Genomic DNA, 22,371 nt, shown 5'->3' on the forward strand with positions numbered 1-22,371 from the left:
GCTTGTAAGTCCTTTATTTTTGTTTCATACAATGAGATCTTCCTTCTGATCTGTTCATCATTGAGAGGTTGCTTGACTTTACGGAACTGTACACGTCCGTCTTTCATTGTATGTACATAATATCCATCAGGAACCTTACCATCTTTTATATATTCAGTTAACCACTTTTGTTTAGTTGATGCTTTAATGACTTGACTCATTTCTTACTGGATAAATTTTTATGTTTTTTATCTTTTGACGATTTTTTCTTATCCTTATCTTTCTTCTTGTCCTTGTCCTTCTTTGATTTATCCTTCTTCTTGTCCTTGTCCTTCTTGGACTTCTCTGCTGCAGGTGGTGTTGGATTCTGTTTGACTTTAGCACTTGGGTCAGGACCTTGTCTTTGAGACTTAGATATAGATTGTTTAGGAGCTGCTGCTTGTTTAGTTGCTTCAGCTTGTTGTTTAGCTAATTCAGCAGCTTGTTTATCATTCTCTTCTATTTCCTTTGCACCAGTTGCGACTTCATTCTTGAACTTTTGGAGATTCTCAGCAGCATCCATTACCTTATTCGCTCCTTTAAACAATCCATAAAATTTCTGCCATGGTGATACTGAAGGTATATTTCCACCAATTGCTGGAGGAACTGATGCTTCAGGAGTTGGAGATGGTGTTTTGTCTGAATTGAGATGCTTTTCTGCTTCAAGAACTTGTGTAGTATTTTTCTCCAGGTATGCTTTTGCAACCTCCTTAACTTCTGGACGTTCATTATTTACATCCTGTCTTGGTGTTGATGTTTCAGTAGCGTTTTCCTGAGTTACATTAACAACAGGTTGCTCAACTGCTGAAACATTAGCTGCTTCAGTAATGTTATGAGTAGTTGAAACATTTCCTGATATACCTTCTCCTGTTGGAACTCTTGGAGCAATTGTTGTGATGTTCGCCATTGCAGGAGTTGGAGTAGGAGTGTCATCAATCTTTCTGTCAGCTTTCGTCGTTTGCGTTGTAGTATTTGTTGTTTCATTACCATATTTTGATCTTAGTCTGGTAAGCTCTAACTTCATATGTTCTTCAGGATATGCATACTTATTATATTCACCCTTAATATTCTTTTTCCATTCATCGTATTTATCTTCTGCTGATTTCTTAATTGATGCTAGTCCGTTTACAGCCAATTCATCAGTACCGTTATCAGTAGTCTGGTTATATAAAAGATTAGCAGCTGATCTAATTGTGTAATCCGTAAGATTACCAAAACGCTCTATTGTACCTAATGTTGTGTTCTTCAGTTCCTTTCCAATTCCTTGTGCAGCATCTTTGACTAAATCAGCACCCCATGCACCAAATTGTCTCACAGGAGCCGCTATTGATGGTGAAGGAGATGGAGATGGCGATGGAGTTGGTGATGGTGAAGGAGATGGAGATGGTGAAGGAGATGGAGTTGGCGATGGTGTTGCTGCTTTCGCCTTTCTATCAGCTTCTTCCTTAGCCTTTCTATCTGCTTCTTCTTTCGCCTTTCTATCTGCTTCTTCCTTAGCCTTACGAGCTTTTTCTTTCTTCTTAAGTTCCTCTAGTTCTTTACGTTCAGCTTCTTCTTTCGCCTTTCGTTCAGCTTCTTCCTTAGCCTTACGAGCTTTTTCTTTCTTCTTAAGCTCCTCTAGTTCTTTACGTTCAGCTTCTTCTTTCGCCTTTCGTTCAGCTTCTTCCTTAGCCTTACGAGCTTTTTCTTTCTTCTTAAGCTCCTCTAGTTCTTTACGTTCAGCTTCTTCTTTCGCCTTTCGTTCAGCTTCTTCCTTAGCCTTACGAGCTTTTTCTTTCTTCTTAAGCTCCTCTAGTTCTTTACGTTCAGCTTCTTCTTTCGCCTTTCGTTCAGCTTCTTCCTTAGCCTTACGAGCTTTTTCTTCATAATATTTTGTATACTTATCATCAGCCCAATTACCAAGTGATTTGGCACCTGTTAGTATTCCATTTGCGGTTGATGTTGCTGTTCTTCCGAGCCATCCCCCTACCGCTGAAGCACCATTGCCAATAGCACTACCAGCATTTAAAATTCCACGACCAATCCATATCCCTGGTTTTGCCTTTGTATTAAGAGTAAGAAATTCTTCCTTCCTATCTTCAGGTGTAGGATTTGTAACAGTTCTTACAGTATCAACAACAGTGTCAACACTGGTTCCAATAGCACTACCAACAGCTGTTGCACCAGTTAGAATACCATGGGTAACTAAATCAGTAGCTCTTGAGACAACATTATCACTCGAGGCTTTCTCTGCTGGATAGTTTGATCCTTTGTAAGTTCCTGGACCACCTCTATTTGAAGCTTCTCCTTCAACTATTTTCTTCTCTTCTTGTGCTTGTTCTCTGGCAACACTCAATGCACGTTCTTGTCTTTGAATGTTGTCTTTCTTTAACATGTAACCACCAAGTGTCTGTGGTGGTGTGTTTTTATCTAGTGCAGCATCAATTGCAGCCTTTTCTTTTCGCTTTTCTTCGTCTAACCAATTTTGAATAGATTCTGCATCAGTTGGTTCAGCTGGAGTTGGAGACGGTGTTGGAGCTTTAGTTGGTGTTGGAGACGGTGTCGGAGCTTTAGTCGGAGTTGGAGATGGAGTAGGTGCTTTTGTAGGTGTCGGTGATGGAGTTGGAGATGGAGTTGGAGGTACTGTTGGTTCTGGAGTTGGTTCAACAGTCGGTGAAGGTGTTGGCGCCTTTGTGATTCTTGGAGTTGGCTCTGGTGTTCTAATAGGGGAAGCAGTTGGTGTATTAGCTCTTTTAAGAACCTGTGATCTTTCCGCTTGATTTGAATCAGATACTGGGTTAGTTGTACTAGGATGTGATACAGGAGTTATTTTTGGTGTAGGTGTTGGTTTATTTAATGTTATACCATGACTACTCGACATTGGTGGAGGACCTGCGTGAGCAGTTGGTGTCAGAGTTGGCGTTGGAGCTACTGTTGGTTCAGGAGTGGGAGTTGGTGTTGGAGCTACTGTAGGAGTAGGTGTAGGAGTTGGTGTTGGAGTCGACATTTGTTTTAACCTCTCATTATACCAATTCTCCAAATAATAAGCCTCACCCATTAAGTTACTCTGTCTTTGTTTTATAGAAAATTCACCTAACAGTAATTCATCATGAATCATTTTCTGCAGCTTTGTCGTGTTTTCTACTTCCTTTATTAGAACGCTCGATGTATTCGCCAATCCTCTATATTCCTTAATCATCTTATCTAGTTTGTTCATATTTGGTACTTCCTTTTTCTTCTCAGCGTTAATCTCATTAGATCGTTTCTCCAATTCTTCAACTACTTTGTAAAGCTTATTTATCTTGACATGTGATTCCTTTACTTCTCCAGTCCTTGGATCCTTAGGTTCCTTGTATTTAGCTAATTTCGTCTCTATATATCTTCGTTTAGCGTCATATCCAGGATCACTGGTTCGTAAAGGATGCGAAGGTGGACGAAAATAAGGTATGTAGAAATCTGGATCATCATTAATAGAAGAACGTGCTTTAAAGTTACGAACCGCGTCTGTAAAAGGGTCTCTACCACGTGCTGTATATGTTGATGTAATCAAAAAGCCTTCTCTTCTCATTGGGAAATTAATACGACCTTTTTGAACATATTCTTTCTCAAAGTATTGCCTAGCATTGTAATCAAAAGCAAGATCATTATATATATCGCGCAAAAAATCAAATGTATGCTGCTTGAACTTTTGATCGCTAATTATGGTACGAATTATCGGACGTTCATTCTCCCATTTCTTAACTCGTTCATCAATGAGTTTCCTCTCTTGTTCACTCATTTAAACCTCATAAAAATATATTATCTGCGTATAGTGCCACTAATAGCATTAATCCATGGCATGTCTGATAGTACACGTACTGACTGAACTAATGGCTTATGATTGTTCCAAATAGCTCCTCCAATGTATGCGTTATACTTATTGTTGTCAATAGTTTGTTGAGGTTGAACTATAGGTGTTTCAACAGGCTTGTCTCTACTGAAGTCACCACCAAGAGCTTTATTGAATGCTTTAAGATTCTTCGTTAATGCATTATCTTCACCTAATGTAGTTTTTGCAATTCTTTCACCAAGACTACCGATAACACCACCGACTTGACCAACTTGAGGGAAAAGTTTGTTAGCAATGTTAAATCCAGCACCTATTACAAGACCAGGATTTTTTTTCACCATACCCCATCCAGCTTTAACATAATCGCCAAAACCCATTTATTTCTTCTTAAAATAATGTCATCTTTTGTTGCTTAACTTCTTTAAAGTCCGTCTTTCCTGCAACTATATGAACTTCCATATATGAACGAGGTGTTGGTAGCTCTTTGTATTTGTTCCATAACTCTTCCCAATCTTCTGTTGCTCCTGACTGTTCAATCATTGACTGAAAGTCTCTCATAGAATAACCTTGAAAGATAACGAAGTCAGTGCATAGTCTCTTAATGTTTAAACATATATGTCTCCATGTTTGACACATGATGACAACAGTATAGTTATAATGTCTGACCTTAGTGATGAAGTTCGCTAATGGTGAACGTGGGTCATTCAATAAGTCATGACCACCATAATCGTCTAACACTAATAGAGAATTACTGGGATACTTTGTGAAAGGATATTTGTTCAACTTCTTTACAACATATATTGCAATCTTCTTATACTCAAACTTTCCATCAGGTTTCCTTAGTTGATGCTTTGTTAAGATGTGTTCCATCTCCTCTGAAATTTTTTCGAACTTACTTTGAACGAACTCAACAATAGCGTAATACTTTGCTTTCATCTTAACGTTCTTCATTAAATAAGGCATAAGTTCTTTATCATCCTTTTTCAGTACTGGTGCTTTAACTTGACTCATAAATGTCTTCGCTGTTTTATCCATTGTTCCTGATGTTGCTGAGATAACTATTGAGTCATAATATGGAGTATTAGTGAAGCGGTCTGTTATCATTATATGACGAATAACACCATATGTCTTACCTGAACCCATCTTACCGCAGTAGAAATAAACACCATTAGTACAAAATGGATAATCATCAGAAAATGGCATAATGAGTGCATTGTTTAGTTCTTTACTATTCTTACGTGCTCCATCATGAAGAATCTTATCTACTTGATTAATAACTTTCTCCATCTTTTAGTTACATATAAAATGTCTAAATATGATGGATTATACTATGAACATGTTATGAATGATGGCACGATAAGTGGTAATACAGTCTCATATAAATTACCGAGAGACTTCATTGAATATCCTGCGTCAAAAGCTCTTGAGATAAGAAAGATAAGTCTTGAGCATCCAGACTTTGAGTTTCTTGCTATTCCATTAGAAATGACAGATTCATCAAAATCAGTGAAAAAAAGGTTTGACATGAGATATTACATAAAACCCAACATGACTACACAGGAGTTGAATGAAGGTCTTATGGAAAAAATGACTGAGGCAAGTAGAGAATTTGTTGATTGTTACTATGATTCAAATGAAAATAAATTGAATGTATTAAGAAAAGGTACATCACCAATCATAACATTACCTTCATACAGTAGTATAGAAAAAAATGCCTTGAATTATAAATATGACATGTCCCTAGGAGATGTGTTGGATTTCATCACTGCGTTATTAGAAACCACTGAAACAGACACAACATCAAGAAAACCAGAGCTTGTTTGGGAAGATGACCATGGTAGAACATTCACGCAAAAAGTAATTCCATCGAAAGCAAAATTTTTAGACTTATGGGAAAAAAAATATATCTCGCGAATGCATGTATATTATAGTTTTACCATAGCAGATTTCACTGACGAAAATGATAAAGATAAAAAAACATATAAGTACTTTGATGAGCTTTTCATAACTATAGCGAATATCAGGTTTATCCTTGAGCGAAAGGGCAAACCAACATATAAATTTGTCGGTTATCAGATAAGAATAAATCCTCTCCTTGAGCCTTTAGTAACGTTGAGTAATATTGCTCATGATAACAAACAATTTATATGTAATGTGAATGAACAGCTTGTGCCACCAAAATTTTACGATATCACTGGTTATAAAGATGCACTCGTGTTTGAGTTTTATAAGCGCTTTTCATTCAAAAGAGTTGAAGAATCAACTGATGGTCAAAAAAAGGAATATTATGTAAAAGAACCATATGAAATTCCTAAAGACTCTAATATAATGGTTGAACTTATATTAGAGTCTGGTACTCAATCTCAACATAAATAGTTTACGTGACAGAATTTTTTTGACACGTAAAGTTTACATTTTAATGGAAGCGAACAACAAAGCTCCTGCTAAGGCTCTTGCCATCCAGAAGCCAGAGGTGACTGAAGAACAGTCCTCTGGCGACGAGGAAATATTGATGGGTGGCGAGAGTCCGAAGACCGAGATCAAGATCCCAGATCTCGATCACAAGCAAACGGCAAAGAAAACGGGTCCACGAGCTACTCCTCGAGAGCTACGTTTAATCAAGACCAGCCACAAGTATTTGAAGCAGCTGGAGGAGTCAAACGTAGCTCTCGAGGAACTAAAGCTCAAGCTGGCTGAAAAAGTAGAGGAAGCGAAAGGTAAAGAGCTCTACATCAGCCAGCTTGAGTATAAAGTTGACTCTTATGCCAACGAGATCTGCGATCTTCGATCTCGTCTCAACCGTGTGGGACATGAGTCAGACAGCTGGCATGAAAGGTTCCTTAAGGCTGACACATCCTACCATGAATTAAAGCGCGCCATAAGGAACTTAGCCACTGACTTCTGATCCCTCCTCTAAACCACGAATAAACACCTAATTTTACTACTATAACTCTTTTTTTATACTCACATTACTCACATATATCCTCATATAACTTATAGTTCATTGTCACTCAGATCACGATCTTTGTGATCACGATCAACTTAGGAAAAGAGAAAAAGTATAAAAGTTAGTATAATTAATTGTTTAGTCTTAAGTAAGCTTATTGTTCATCAAGGAGTTGATGTAAGCGTTTCTTTGCCTCCGTGATCTGCTTCTTTTATAAGCTTACAGTTAAGCCAACAGCAGAGTCTATTAAATATACTGAGAAACCAGTGTTATGCTTCTTACGTCACGTTTGCCTCTCCATACAGATTAAACAGGTGGGACCACCTATCGTACTTCTCGACGATTATGATTTATCAGCCCCTGCTAGTGAATAAAGGTTAGTTTACATATGAACGTTTATTTTTACACATATATGCGTACATATGCGCGCCCGTATGGTGTCAGTTTTCTGTCACTTTTTTCATTGTGTCGGTGACTGTAGCTGTAGGCTACAGGCGACGCACAATGTATACTGTACTAATATCAGTATACATTATTAAGATTTATAAAAACAATACATAATTAATGCATAAATTATAAATTGCATTTTTCAAAATTGGCTTAGATATATCATTTTCATTAAAATATGAACAGCCTAAGTCATGATTAAAGAGTTATCCATTTATCAGACACAATAATAAATTATCTTCATACATTTATATTTTTTGACACTTTACAAATCATTTTTGACGCTTTACATGTCCCCCAGAGTTCGAAAATTATTTGGTCGAGTCCCAAAATGTCCCCCAAGCGACATCCTTATTAGCTGCATTTGATCTATAAAAAATATATTTCTAATATTTAATGTTATTTTGTCAGAATCGTAGCAGCTCTTGTTTTTTTTTAATATAAATTAAACCAATTTCTCGATATATTTCTAAAATTCAATGATTCTTTTACATATTGGATACTTATTAAGATATAACAGCATTTCAGGTCTTGAAATTTTGTTTAATTAATGCTTTGAAATTTCATAATAAATAAGAATACCAGTCACCTCAAATATGAAAATCTATATCAAATTGAAGGAAGCAAAAAAATTATTAAAAAATTTTATTGAAATTAAAAATATATTTTTTTCCCATCATTATGTTTGCACACAAATGTCTTAATCTTGCATTGTCTTTTGATGATACAGATATCATATTTCTTTATGTTTTTTTTATATATCGAAGGAAATTTAGTTTATAAAGTAGATAAATGTGCAAAACAATTAATTTGGACAGTAAATTGATACATCAAAAAAATTTAATGTCATATGATAGTCATTAATCTGATTAAATTTTTGAATTCAATTATTTTAAAATATTTGAATTACAAATGATCGTTCACTCACAAAATTATCGTATTGAATTTAGAGCTCATTCAATTATTTTTAAATAATGCATGTTTTCCATAGTAGTAGGATAGGATGGGTTATGTGACTTTTTTTGTAAACGTAAGAATTCATACAATATTGAACGATTTTGTATCATTATTTTTAACATTAATTTTAAACATAATTTATTTTTTATTCTTACATAAATGACTCAACAAGTAAAACTAGATAAAATAGATTATCGAATTTTAGAGGATGGTGTTCCTGTTTATATTCAAAGATTTAAAGGGAAGCAATATTGTATGAATTCTTAATCCTGAATACATAATACATTTATTTAAAAAGGAAGACTGTGAATTATTGGAAGTGATGAAAGATGCAAAGATAAATATAAAGTTTATACAGTTTCATATAATGAATGGAAAACATTTAGGAGATTATGGGAAATGTTCTGAATTCTTCAAATCTAGTATGTACGAGAGAGTAAAAGAAATTAGAATTCATACAATATTGAACGATTTTGTATCATTTTTTTGACATATGAAGTAAAAAATGTATGATTCTTACGTTTTAGAATAAATCAAGATTTAAAAATGTTCAAAATTGTAAGACATTTACACTCAACCCATACATGATGTAATGAAAAATAAAAGAAGCTATATATATAGATGATGCCAAATATTCCGCGATTAATTAAAACAAGTGTTTAAATCATGAATGGAATCAATGGAGTCATAATCAAAGACCTCATAAACGAGAAAAAGAAATTAGAAGCTAATGATTATTTGAATTTATGAAATCAATTATTTGATTTATTCTTTCTTCAATCTCTTCTATTCTTTTTGTTAAATCATCTATTTTCATTAATGAGGTGATTCTTGATTGAGGAATAGATTTCAAACTAACCACCCCCTTTATTTTTGAAATTTTGAATCCATCAACTTTAAACATTTTATTCAATTTACATGTTGTCAATTCTTCAAATAATTTTTTATTATTAGCATAATAGTCATTAAATTCTTCAACAGATGAAAAAATTTTTATTTCAGTAATTGGTTTAACAACGTTTATTTTTTGTTGAACATTTTCACTTTCATTTATTTCTTCCTCCTCTGTTTCATTTATTTTTAAAATCGGTTTCATTTATCATTAAATAAAAATTAGAATATAAGTGATGAAATATATTTTTTAATTAATATTAAATCAGAAATGGCGGCAGGATTCTTTAAAAAATTATGGGATGGAATTAAGAAAGCTGCAGGTTGGGTTTATAAAAAGGTTATTAAACCTGTTGCAAACTTTTTGGCACCAGTAGCGAAAACGGCAGGAACTATCATAGGTGGAGTATTAGGTACAAAAGCAGGTAATCCGGCAATGGGAGCACAAGCAGGTAACGCAATTGGTGGAATAGCTGAAGGAATACTTAATAAAATAGGGGGTAGATAGTGGAAAAATAAATTATTTTAAAATTATTTTTATCTTAGTATCGGTTGTAGTCTTTGATAAACTTTTTCTCCTTTATTTAAAATTTCTCTTATTGGGGCAGCTTTTGGCGTTATTGATTCAGCAATGTCACTAATTGCTTCTTTATTCTTAAATATCCAATTTGCTCCTTTCTTCATTGTTTCCCAAACTTTATGCGCTCCTCTTTTTACTTTATCCCACAGTTTCTTAAATATACCTGCAGCCATAGTTGATTATTTCATTAAAATTAAAAATTCATTTTCATCTTTTAATTTTGATTTTTTATTTATTAATAAATGACGACTAACTATTTGGTGCCAAACACTAAACCGATTAATGGAAATGTGTTTCATTCATTCGAAAAGATAAATGAAATATTCGCGAAGAATGACGGTAGAAGATATTATAGAGAACTTGAAAGTTCATGCTATGACTCTGATGCTCCATATTTTGATGATAAACAAACTCATTTAAGAATTACAAATCCGGCTCATGATGTGAACCAATTAGGTGACACATATATTAAACGCAAAGTTAAAGCAACTCTAGTTTCAAATAAAGCTTTCACATGCGATGCCGCTTTTAAATGCATGCGTTTATTCGTTGGTTACAAATCATCAAATCAAAGCTTTAAACAATTAGAAGTAGAAACTGAAAGAGGTGATGCTGGTTATCTTCAAATGGATTGCGCCCGTGAATCTTTCGCATTTGCAACATATAAACCAAAATCAGAAAGGAAAGTTAAAAAGTTTGTTCATTCGTTATATAATAATGTTCAAAAATATGATAACTCAGTATGTGGTAAATATATTGACCCTTCAGAAGTTTTCAAGAAAGCAAATGAAGAAGTTGATATCACTTTTGATATGATTATTCCGGTAAATGATTTGTTAGCATTTCAAGCGTTCGATGATTATCCTAAATCATTTGGTGAAATCATTCTTAAATATTATGTTTTCAGGGATACTTTAGTATTTTGTCAGGTTGACCCGTTAAGAGTTGCTGATTTACAAAATTACGTTTATGAAAAGATAACTGATGAAAATTATGAAAAGATTATGAATCATGTTTATAAATATGATCGCAAATTCCAACAAATCGGACTTCCTGCCAAATTAATTACAAGCTTAGCCGCTACATCTGCTGACGCAACAGTTGATGACGTTATTATTTCATGCACAAAGATGGAAGTTTTAGAGGATAAATGTATTACACCAGGATACGGTTTAATTGAAGAATCAGTTAAAGCAATACCACGTTTATTCAGTAAGGAAGATCCATTCATGATTCCAGCTCAACATATTGACGTTCGTTCACTAAATGGAGGTTGCATCACTCCTGAAGGTATCAGCTCAGATTTCTCATACGCTCTTCATAATGTTACAGATGTTGTGTTAACATTTCCGAAGAATGCAATGCAAAGAACAGTTTTAGAAAATCCAATGCTTCGAGGTCTTCAGGTCACTATAGATTCCAGAAACTTCCCCGATCAAGCGATGACCACAGTGGGTGATATATTCTTTACACGTATGCTTCAAGCTTCTGATTTAGATGGAGTGAATGAATGCACAGAAGAATACGAGGACTCATTAACTAGACCACTGAATGATGATAATGGCGCACCATTAGCTAGAACATGGAAAGACCAAACTTCATTCTTATGCACTATTCCAGTTCAACGTGATGGAGCGGGTATATTCTTTGATGGATTAGAAACTTTCAATTCACAAGTTACAGTACAAGTGAAAGCTTATCCAATCATTCAAGGTGAAAATGACACTTACTGTTCAAAAGTGACAAATCCTCCTCAGGTTTGGTTTACTAGGACTACGTATTGGACATGGACACCGGACGAAGGTTTGAAATATCATCCAACAGGTACACCACCACAGTATAGAAGTTCATATGATGAAATATTGATGAATAGAAATGTTTAAAATTATAAATTTATTTTTGATTAAATGGATTTCAATTCTGAAGAATTAACAGATGTATATAATACCTACATAGATGATATGATTAATGAAGCATTGAGTGATAATAGAAATGCTCTATCTAAGGAAAAATTAATGAAAATTCCATATTCTGAATGTTACTTAAATTCAATCACTGCAGCAATTGGTAAACAAAATAAAGGTAAAACATTAACGATATTAAAACAAATTATCATTATTGCTAACACTTCCCCCCATTCACATGTGTTAATTTATATCAACCGTTCAGGTTCACCTTCAGATGATACATTTGAATCTTTAAAGCATTTAATCAAAATTCCAATTATTTATTTATCACAAGAAGAAGCAGAAGATTATTTAAAAAACTTTTTAATGTATAAAGAATTATATAATACAATCAAGAAGCAAGGATTAGAGGATAAAATTATTGATAAACAACAGGATGAATTATTTGAAACACTTTCTATTTCAAATTTTGATAGAGAATTTTTGCATTCACTCATTTTTCTAGATGATGCAGTGAAATCAAAACTAATAACAAATGAGAAATCATATTTTAATCAGTTATTAACTCAATGTCGACATATTCAATGTTCATTCTTTATGGCTGTTCAATACTTTAAAGCATTAAGCAAACATTAAATCAAACCTGTCCACCCTTTTCATTTTCAGTGGTTTTAGTCGTCAACAGTTGAACGTTATGCTTTATCAAGTGAATTTACCAATGAGCATTAATGAACTTTACACACAATATCAGCAATTAGGTGAACATGGAAAAATAATAGTTGATTTAAATAAAGGAGGTGTTAAATTTGATTAACTTTTTATAATTATTTTTTATTTTTTATTTATAATTAAACATGACAGAAATAGCAAATCTTCTACAGGTTCCATTAAAACAAGGGACAAACAAAAAGGGTGCATATAATAGAACTATGAAAGTTCCTGATGGAATGAAAGAATTAGTTCATATTGTTGCTGGTCTTCAAAAAGATGTTAAACAAATGAGAAACGTTTTAACATTACCAGAAGCTCAAGCATATGCCAAACGTCATGGACCAAATTGGGAAGCACATGAAGCAGACATTACAGGACCAAATGGAAAACCTGATGGTATAAATGAAGTTTTCGTTACTGATGGTCAAGGTAATATTAAAGTCATAAATGGGTATAAATTAACTGTATCTGATTATCCTAAACGTAAAGCATATAATGAACGTTATCCTATGCAATTTGATGAAAATGGAAAAGCTGTTAAACAATACATTGGAGAAGGTGAACATGGTCCAATTAATTCATACCGTCATAATCCATATTCTTATTTCAATGCAGAATTAAATGCTATTGAAGAGGGACCGGATGGATTACCACGATATGTTAATCAGTTTGATGGTCAATATGCAAATATTAGACCTGAAATTCCAGCTAAGAAATTCTTTAAAGTTGCTTTATTCGATCCAGTGTTCAATGAACAGAAAGAAGCAATGAAAGTAGAATTTAAACCAATTCAAGTGGCAAGAATTTCTTCATCTTCACTTTCAGAAGCGTTCAAGGAATTGATAAAGAAACCACTTTATTCTCAACAAGGTTATAACTTCGATTTAATTAAAGAAAGTGATAGACGTAAATTAGAAAAATCAGATGGTTTTAAGAATGCATGTAATGAAATGATTAAAGATATTGTAAATGATAAAATAAGACTGGAAGAAACTCAAAGCAATATCAATAACATAATTGGTGCAGTTACAAAGAAAGTATAAGCAAACAATGATGAACCTTGGGATATTACCGTAACAACTATATAAAACTTTAAATATATTTTTCTTTTTTTTATTCAATTATAAATGAGAAGACGTTTCACTAGTCAAAAGAACACTAACGCAAAAGCAGAGATTACGGTTGGTTATAACGTAAATGATGATAAATCACGAATTATTCAAAATGTTAAAGTTAATGTTAGCCCCGAATTAACAAGGTCAGCAACTCAGTCCAATTTATTAACTCATGACTTACCGAAAAAGGAGGAGCAAAATAAAGAAGATGGAGACCCAATCATTTTATCTGAACCCGGTAAAGAACCTGTTGAAATCCCCACATATCCAACATACCCCCCACCTCTTTCATCAAACATCGAGAACCCAGGAATCTACGATTCCAGTCGCAATGCGCCATATAAAATAGACATTAATTCTGAATTAATGAAAATTTACCGTGATATAATAATTAATAATTATGATTCAATAATAAATTTAATTGACCAATCTGGTTTAATTATTTTACCTTATGAATCATTAATTCACATTATCGCCATTCTTTGTGATGTTCAAGATTCAGACGTTAAGATTCAATTTTTCATAGATGATGAGGTTTCATGCTGCGGAACAGTTGCAAAAATAAATCCTATAAAGGATATTAGCACAATTAAGATATCAAAGAACGGAACAACAACTGAACTTCATTTAACATATAATGATATTTATAATAAAATAGTTGATGAATATAAAATATCACTTGAAAAATTCTTTGTTAAGGCCATTTAATATTCAAGCATTAACATTATCGAATAATAATCCTTTGAATCATAATCAATAATAATTGACCTTTCACCAGTTTCTATCGTTTGTTTTATTTCTTTTTGTTCCCCACTATCCGGATCGGTCATTGTAATTGTTTTTGTTATAGTATCAGCTTTATCTTTAACTTCAATCTTTTTTCCATCGGGATATTTAAACCAAAATTCCAAAAATTCGATATTGTCAATCTGTTCATATTTTAATCTATCAATTACATTTTTAATACCATCTGAAAATCTTATGAAATGGTCATTATATGGGTTTGATTGAACTAAATTTGAATGAAGTGAAATATAACCCGATGATGAATATGACATTGACTCATATTTTCTGAAAACACTAAAATTTATAACATGAATGAATTTCTTATTCGTTGAATTTATGAATTCTTGAGGTAATCTTATTCTAGTTTTATTTATCACTGGAAAATAACGCTTTACCATATTTTTAATCGTAATAAAAAATGTCAATTATCAATATTATTTCGAATAATAGCTGTGAATTAAATTTAACAGTTAGCGGAATTTATAATGTTACTCTCGTTTCTGTGAGTGGTAAATTTAATCCCATTCTTTTAGACCCTTCAGATTATATATCATTTATTAAAGATGACCTTGAAAAAACGTATGATATGTATATAAATAACGTGATAACGAAATGGGATATTAACATGATTTTAAGTTATTTAAATGAATCATTTATCGTATGGTATGAAGAAAATTTTAAATCAAAACCTGATAAACTTTTTGAACTTGATGAAATAAATAACCTTATTAAATTTCCGCTGAAAATTAAATTTTGTACTCCTCATCTTCGTTCATTGTTGGGGATATTAAATTTTGAAAAAGATGTTGGGGATGTTTTGTATTCTGACACTGGTTCCAATTTCATTTTAATCAAATGTGATAAAGTTAATACCCCAATGAGATTTTCACATCAAACATTAGACCCTAACTCTTACCCATCAATACAAAACATTTTATCCATCAACTTAAACATATTTTCTTTATCATATCCGTTTCAATTATCCGGGAATTCATTTATTCTTCATTCAAAAGATTTATCAAATATTAAATTTAGAATAACCGACCTATTTGATTGTGATTTAGAATTCATGAATGAAATATTATGGCAATTTCAAATAGAAAAAATAGGTGATGAGATAACAGATTAAATATTTATTTTTTAATCATAATAAATGATTAAACAACAACAACCACGACAACTTAAGGCGCAAAGCACCCAGGCCCTTCAAACCATTACATACGCCACATATGCATATAATTCAAAGACGGCAGAACAAACGCAAAGGTTGAAATATGGAGATTTGGAGATAGTATTGAAAAATGACCATTTCGAATTCGTTTGCAAGGGTGGTGCAGTGATATCAAATATAAAAGAAATTTTATTTATGAATTCAAAAATTAAAGGTATAACGGATGATATAACATCAATTCCACCAGAAGAACAAAGATATTACGCATTAAATGCATTTCCTAAAGTTTTGAAGATTGGAAGATTTAATTTAAATGAGGAATTCATAAAAGGTTTCCTAAATGACATAATGAAGAAAGCAGATAAGGAATATGTGGCTAGTGAGTTAATGAAGAAGGCAGATAAGGAATATGTCAACAGTGAGTTAGAGAAGAAGGTAGATAAGGGACTTATGGCTAGTGAATTAATGAAGAAAGCAGATAAGGAATATGTTAATGAAAAAGATAATGAAATTAAAGAAATGGTTGAATGGTATCATGAATGGACATCAAAGATTTTAAAAACTAAAGCTGATACAGGATGGGTTTCAGGATGTTTAGACCTTAAAGCGGATAAAACTTATGTTAACGATGAGTTAAATAAGAAAGCAGATAAGGAATATGTGGATAGTGAGTTAATGAAGAAAGCTAATATATCATTTGTTAATGAAGAAATAAAACAATCAGAGGTCTATTTTACTCCACCATTTTTAAATTTTATGAAATCATCAGATAAAACCTTTGATATAGATTCTTTTGAATGGATATGTTTCGATGGAGTGACCATGTATTTATTTTATACAGCTGGAGTGCTTTATTATTTTAAAACAAATGATTTTAAAAACTATGAATCATTTACTCCATCTGTTTTGAATCCTGATACACGAAAGCCAATCATTAATCCAAGAATTTTATATGTTGAATATAATAACGGTAAATTTATGGGAATGATAACGGTTGAAGATGATTTTTGCCCTTGTTATTCATTCGATTGTATCCAATGGTTCAAATGTAATTTAAATCAAGATGCTAAATTTAAATATTCAAATAATCCTATTAGATGTGTTAATAATAAATGGGTACTAATTTATGAAGTCAATCAAATTTTCATTAGTGAGGATGGGATAAATTATTATATGTTTAGTATGATGTCATCAGATTTGGAAATTGATTATACAAGTAAGTGGTATTACATTAACAACATGTATTTTATCCTACAAAATGATAAAATTTATAGATCATCTTCAATACCACAAGGTCAATTTGAACAAATTTTTCAAGCTGATGGAGACATTGAAGCTTTATGTTATGGATCAAATGTTTATGTTCTCGTTTCAGATGAAATGGTCTATTCATATCCTGTAAGTTATAACAGACATATTTATTTATCACAGGATTTATCAAATTGGGAATTGGTTTATTCATTCACTCCAAAATTTACTCAAAATTATAGATTTACAAATTTATTTTATATTGATGGGTATTTCATTGCTTTAGGATGTGGTGATTTAGTAAATATCAGTAGTGATGGAAGAAACTGGTCTGAAATCACAAAATTTCAAGATGTTAGAAAAGCAATTTTCAAAAATAATACGTTAATATTGATAACAAGACCAGTTTTAAATACTCACCCAAATTCAATATTATATAATAAATTCAATATTCATAATGGATTAAATACAATTCTTGAGATGATTTACCCCATTGGTTCTATTTATACGTCAATGAACTCAACAAATCCAGCAACAGTTCTGGGTTTCGGTACGTGGAAGCAGATTGTAGATAAATTCCTCTATTGTGCTAACAGTTCAAAGGAAACAGGAGGTTCAAAGAAAATAAATATTGAAAACCTTCCACCGCACACTCATACAGGAACTACAAACTTTTCTGGCGACCATAGTCACTCATTAAGAGACCACCCATTATACAACTCAGAATATTATGCTGGCAATGACGTTTTATCTCCAGATTATAACCATTCGGCAAAAAAGACTTTTCGACCAACTGAACCAGGAGGAAATCATTCACACACTTTCACAACAAATCCAACAGGCTTGGGTAAAGATTATATGCCTCCATTTATGACTGTATTCGCATGGTATAGAGTTCAATGAACGCTCGTCGACATAAGATTTTATAAATTGCACATTTGACGTAAATTCATTTTCCCAGTTATTCAATAATTAATTATTTTTGAATAACTGATGAGGTCACCGGGTCACCAGGTGGTCACCAGGTAATTTAACTTCTATGAAAAAATGTGACAACATGACATTTAGACAACAGCGTCGGAAATATGATGCAGTCCAAAAATAAAGTTAGTTTTAAAATTATTTTTATTTATTTTTTTTATTTTGTATGTAAGAACAGAAATGTCAGTCGAAGCAAAAACATTCACGAACAAATCTAATGGTGAAACATTCATAAAAGGCACTTATAATGATATTGAAGTCTTACGTAGAGACAAGGATGGTTACATTAATGCAACAAAGATGTGTCAGCAGTTTAGGAAAGACTTTAGAAAGTTGTTGGAAAATAAGTCCTGGGAAGAGTATTATAAGGCATTTTGTGAAGAATATAGCAACCGCCGGAATTCCGACGGTTGCTTTTTATACAAAATTCATGCAGGAATTCCTGATGAAATCAAACAGGTTAGAGGAACGTATGTAGACCCAAGACTTATAAACTATATAGCAATGTGGGCTTCTCCAAAATATTGCATAGCAGTTGGAAAAATTATGGACTCCATAGACAAGAAAGTTCATGAGAAGTTAGATGAAGAAGAACTCGAAGATATAGGGTGTCCAAAGGTGTGTTTAGCACAAACCTGAATACTGCGAATAGAAATAAACAAGTTACATATATATAAAGTTTATTTAAATATAATCACCATTGGATTCAATCACGCGTTCGCAGCGATCGATCCAGGCTTGAAAGACACGCTTTAAATCATCATGAGAAAATTGCTCAAATTGCTCTCTTACAAAATTTTCAAGATCATCTGGACTCGCGAATTCGCGTCCTTCAGCTCTCTTTTTTAGCGTGCCGAATAAATAAAAGTCAGAGGGTGCAATATCAGGTGAATAAATTGGGTTTGGAACAACTTTGACATTGTTTTCCACCAAGTAATTCATTACCTTATGACTTTTGTGAACTCTTGAATTATCAAAATGAATTGCAAACTTTTGTTTTTGTTGTTTGGATTTCTCAAACTCATCAGAATTGATAATTTGAGTAAGAACATTGTCAAATAGATACTGAGCATTCATCGTATTAGGTTTTTGAAGAATATCAATTGCGATGATGCCATTCACGCCCCAAAAAACTGACAACATCATCATTGGTGTGTCAATTTTTTTCTTCGGGAATGTTTGCGGATTTTCATCCTTCGGGATCCACATGATTTTGGCTTCTGTTGCATATTGAAACCAAGACTCGTCCCCTGTTACTAAAAAGCGAAACTTCTTGGATTGATACGCACCCAATATAGAGAGGAGCTCTTTCGAAGATTGGACTCTAGATTTTTTTTGAACTGAATTAAGGTTGTGCGGAACCCAACGTGTATACGCTAGTATGTAGTTCAAATAATTGTGCAGATAATAACTGACTGTTGTACGTGGTATCTTTGTCATCTCCTCTATCCTTCTGAGTGATGCTCTTGGGTCTTCATCTAGCGCTTGAAGAATTGCTTTGATTTTTCTTTGATCCGGCGATTTTTTGTCAATTTTTATGATGGGCGCCTTTTTGTTCATGAAGTGATACATCCTAACATGATACGTTACAGTGGAATAGCTAGAAGCATCCATACCGAAGCATTTTACCAATGTCTCGTAGATTTTTTTACAGTCTTTGCATTTTTTTGCAAGAGCGAGGATGTTTTCTTTATGATTCATTAAAAAAATGAAAAAAATCCCGCCAAAATTTCCCGCGAAACCGCCTCTTGTCTCAAAATTCATTTTATATCCCGGCATGGCGCCAAAATACAACATACTCATCATATACATATATTCATATTTTTTATTATATATTTATAATCAGCATATATCTCCTTTAATAGTCTCATATAGAGCGCTGTGCTAAACGCACCTTTGGACACCCTATACAGTGGAGAATGCTAAACCTTTGTTTGAAGAAGAAGTTGGAAAAATGTGTGAAAAACAATTAGAACATGAATGTGAGAAATGTTATGGTTATAGAGATTCTCCATACGAACTAGACCAATGGGAACAAGAAGATTTAAAGAGAGAATTTAGAGAATATGAACTCGCTAAGATAGCATTTGAAGCTGCAGAAAAGAAGTTAAAAGTTTGGGGTCGTTTTGTAAAAAAATATTGTGAGTAAATGAACCATTTATTTTTATCGTTAATGTTTACGTTAATGTTTTTAGGTTATTCAATAATTAATTATTTTTGAATAACTGATGAGGTCACCGGGTCACCAGGTGGTCACCAGGTAATTTAACTTCTATGAAAAAATGTGACAACATGACATTTTGACAACATTTACGAAAATTTGATGTAGTCCAAAAATAAAGTTAGTTTTAAAATTATATTTTTATTTTTTTATTCCTATATAAATGACAGCAACAAACAACAGCAACAGCAACAGCAACTTTATCATTTCTGATGAACAAGTTATTGATTCATTAGCTGAGGAATTAGTTGTGGCAGAAACTAAAATCCTCAACGAAAGAATTGGTGAAAACAAGATTGATTTACATAACTACCTCAAACATGATGGAGGAAGAGGAAGGAAAACTGGTACAGCTTTATTAGTAAATAAAATTTCGAATTTAACGATTATAGATGTTGATATCAATAAATCATACAATGATGAACTTAAAGAAACAGTTAGAAAAGACATTTTATCAAAACTTTCGGATAAAGATGTTATCGTTAAAACCGCTTCAGGAGGTCTTCACATTTATTGCAACACTAATTTCTTCTATTCAACCTCGAACAGAATGATTAAATGTTATTCCTGCAATGATTATGATATTGATATCATGACTTCTATGGATGATTCAAAGCGTTCATTAGTGGTTATGGCTGATTCAAGAGTTCGAAAGAATGCAACAGAACCAATCAATACATACTCATTCATTCGTGGAAGTTATGATTCAACATTAACCAGAACAGTGAATGATATATTAAATGATTTGAATATTAAGGTAAGAGTTGAACAGAAGAACGAAGAAATAAAGAATATCATGAATGAAAACAAAGATGTAAACATTGACGATAAACTTGCCCAGAGCATAGTTGATGGCATCTGTGATTTTGAAGTACATAATGACGGTGGAAACATGAATTTAGAAAAAGAAGTTACATTATTCACACTGTTTCAAGCTATTAATTCGTTACCTAATCATTTAATTAATGAAGCATACGATAACGTTTATAACTTCTGCAATTTAACTGAAAATGCAAAAAGTAATTTTGAAAAAGCACGTAGTAGATATGCACATTTAATGACTTCTCCATTTGTTTTGGTGAAGATTCTAAAACTATATCAAAAGGAATATTATGATGAATACGTTTTGCCTTTATTACGTAAGCCAAAAATAACATTTGATATCAAACTTGATGACTCGTTTTTGATAACAGATATTAGACGCAAGGCTGAAAATCATCAGTATAAAAACAGTTCTGAAGTAATTGAGGATTTATCACGTGTAATCCGTTTTGTAGATTGTGGAAACAAATATTTCATTCAAAAGGACTATAATATCCACGACAAAATGAATCAAATATCATTTGTTCTTCAATCAAACATGAAAGAGTCACTCAAAATGATTAAATTATTTAAAGAAGAAGGTAAAACAATAACAGCATGGGATGTACTATTAAATCAATTGTCTTCATTAACCGTTAAGGGTGTTTGCTTTAAATCTGATTCCCCCGATGTTTTCTCAACGTTTCAAGGTTATAAATACAACATTCTTGAAAAGCCTGATTACTCAAAAATTGAGATGTTTATGGATTTCATTAAAGAAGCCATTTGTGATAATAACGATGAAGTGTATAAATACCTTCTCGGGTGGATTGCATCAATGATTCAACATCCTGGAATCAAGAATGAAACAGCAATTATTTTGAAAGGACTTCAGGGAACAGGTAAAAACAGATTCACAGACATTATTTCGGAACTTCTCGCTGGTTATTCATGTAAAAACATTACCGAAATAAGTGAGCTAACGGGTAATTTCAACTCAGTAGTTGAAAATAAAATGTTTCTTGTACTTAATGAACTCAAGAATGTAGGTGAAGACAGACTTGCAAACTTCAACGCTTTGAAATCAATTATTACGGATAATGAGATTAGAATTAATGAAAAGAATCAACCCAGAAGAACTGCTCAGAATGTTGCAAACTTCATTTTCGTAACTAACAACGTTTACCCTGTCAAAATTGAAGTTGGAGACAGAAGATACGTAGTTTTAAGGGTTAATGGTAAATTCAAGGGTCAATTTGATTACTTCAAGAATTTAATGGATTCATGCACAAAGGAATTTTATGATAATTTACTGACGTATTTTATGCAATATGACATTTCATCATTTAATGTACGAATCATACCGATGACTGAAGCCAAACAAGATTTAATTGAATTATCATCAAATCCTTTAGATGTATGGATAAATACACATTATGATGAATTGTGTGCAGGTATGACGTGTAAAAATGCTCTATTCTGCAAACCATCAGACATGAAAGACAAGAATTTCCAAATGAGCATTAAGGATAAATGTGAAAGGAAACAAAGAAAAATAGATGGTAAACAAACATGGTATTATGTTTTGAAAGAAGAAATGAAAGGATTATATAAACAAATTGAACCAAACGATAATGAGGATTCATTTACTGACGATGAAATACCTGTAAATGAAGCTTTATAAAGTATGATTGGAATTTATTTTTACATTAATCCTTTCATGACTGTTGTCAAAATGTCATGTTGTCACATTTTTTCATAGAAGTTAAATTACCTGGTGAC

At 32.5% G+C, this 22,371-nt stretch overlaps 13 protein-coding genes and 1 pseudogene across 14 annotated transcripts, besides 4 other annotated features; 8 read left to right on the forward strand and 6 right to left on the reverse strand.

Moving 5' to 3' along the window:
- Positions 1–1,248: 1,248 nt before the first annotated feature.
- Positions 1,249–2,286, reverse strand: TVAGG3_0774890 (sensory perception of sound protein family; the record flags this gene model as incomplete). Its single annotated transcript, XM_051246089.1, has 1 exon — positions 1,249–2,284. A coding segment is annotated over one exon (1,036 nt), but the record flags the coding sequence as incomplete, so codon positions are not given.
- A 200-nt stretch (positions 2,287–2,486) lies between these two features.
- Positions 2,487–6,273: a mobile genetic element.
- Positions 3,098–3,775, reverse strand: TVAGG3_0774910 (microtubule-associated protein family; the record flags this gene model as incomplete). Its single annotated transcript, XM_051246090.1, has 1 exon — positions 3,098–3,775. A coding segment is annotated over one exon (678 nt), but the record flags the coding sequence as incomplete, so codon positions are not given.
- Positions 3,796–4,203, reverse strand: TVAGG3_0774920 (uncharacterized protein; the record flags this gene model as incomplete). Its single annotated transcript, XM_051246091.1, has 1 exon — positions 3,796–4,203. One exon carries the CDS (start codon positions 4,201–4,203, stop codon positions 3,796–3,798), a length of 408 nt encoding a protein of 135 aa, XP_051092678.1.
- TVAGG3_0774930 (protein of unknown function, DUF4106 family) lies at positions 4,214–5,113 on the reverse strand (the record flags this gene model as incomplete). The annotated part of the gene is made up of 1 exon (XM_051246092.1): positions 4,214–5,113. One exon carries the CDS (start codon positions 5,111–5,113, stop codon positions 4,214–4,216), a length of 900 nt encoding a protein of 299 aa, XP_051092679.1.
- Positions 6,274–6,985: 712 nt separating the features above from the next.
- Positions 6,986–22,371: part of a mobile genetic element that runs on past the window's edge.
- Positions 6,987–7,186: a mobile genetic element.
- TVAGG3_0774960 (N-acetylmuramoyl-l-alanine amidase family) lies at positions 9,340–9,576 on the forward strand (the record flags this gene model as incomplete). The annotated part of the gene is made up of 1 exon (XM_001320046.1): positions 9,340–9,576. The coding sequence occupies one exon, from the start codon at positions 9,340–9,342 to the stop codon at positions 9,574–9,576; it is 237 nt and encodes a 78-aa protein (XP_001320081.1).
- Positions 9,606–9,821, reverse strand: TVAGG3_0774970 (uncharacterized protein; the record flags this gene model as incomplete). The annotated part of the gene is made up of 1 exon (XM_001320047.1): positions 9,606–9,821. The coding sequence occupies one exon, from the start codon at positions 9,819–9,821 to the stop codon at positions 9,606–9,608; it is 216 nt and encodes a 71-aa protein (XP_001320082.1).
- Positions 9,891–11,207, forward strand: TVAGG3_0774980 (uncharacterized protein; the record flags this gene model as incomplete). The annotated part of the gene is made up of 1 exon (XM_051246093.1): positions 9,891–11,207. A coding segment is annotated over one exon (1,317 nt), but the record flags the coding sequence as incomplete, so codon positions are not given.
- Positions 11,556–12,369, forward strand: TVAGG3_0774990 (annotated as a pseudogene). Its single transcript has one exon. A coding segment is annotated over exon 1 (814 nt).
- On the forward strand, positions 12,410–12,695 carry TVAGG3_0775000 (uncharacterized protein; the record flags this gene model as incomplete). The annotated part of the gene is made up of 1 exon (XM_051246094.1): positions 12,410–12,695. A coding segment is annotated over one exon (286 nt), but the record flags the coding sequence as incomplete, so codon positions are not given.
- TVAGG3_0775010 (uncharacterized protein) lies at positions 13,394–14,089 on the forward strand (the record flags this gene model as incomplete). The annotated part of the gene is made up of 1 exon (XM_001276935.2): positions 13,394–14,089. One exon carries the CDS (start codon positions 13,394–13,396, stop codon positions 14,087–14,089), a length of 696 nt encoding a protein of 231 aa, XP_001276936.2.
- TVAGG3_0775020 (keratin-associated protein family) lies at positions 15,321–17,489 on the forward strand (the record flags this gene model as incomplete). Its single annotated transcript, XM_001320048.2, has 1 exon — positions 15,321–17,489. One exon carries the CDS (start codon positions 15,321–15,323, stop codon positions 17,487–17,489), a length of 2,169 nt encoding a protein of 722 aa, XP_001320083.2.
- Positions 18,172–19,475: a mobile genetic element.
- On the reverse strand, positions 18,252–19,379 carry TVAGG3_0775040 (Mariner transposase; the record flags this gene model as incomplete). The annotated part of the gene is made up of 1 exon (XM_051246095.1): positions 18,252–19,379. The coding sequence occupies one exon, from the start codon at positions 19,377–19,379 to the stop codon at positions 18,252–18,254; it is 1,128 nt and encodes a 375-aa protein (XP_051092682.1).
- Positions 19,952–20,781, forward strand: TVAGG3_0775050 (Prim-pol domain family; the record flags this gene model as incomplete). The annotated part of the gene is made up of 1 exon (XM_051246096.1): positions 19,952–20,781. A coding segment is annotated over one exon (830 nt), but the record flags the coding sequence as incomplete, so codon positions are not given.
- TVAGG3_0775060 (uncharacterized protein) lies at positions 21,605–22,273 on the forward strand (the record flags this gene model as incomplete). The annotated part of the gene is made up of 1 exon (XM_051246097.1): positions 21,605–22,273. The coding sequence occupies one exon, from the start codon at positions 21,605–21,607 to the stop codon at positions 22,271–22,273; it is 669 nt and encodes a 222-aa protein (XP_051092684.1).

This window comes from Trichomonas vaginalis, chromosome III (assembly GCF_026262505.1).
Source record: "Trichomonas vaginalis G3 chromosome III, whole genome shotgun sequence".
Lineage (NCBI taxonomy): Eukaryota > Parabasalia > Trichomonadida > Trichomonadidae > Trichomonas > Trichomonas vaginalis.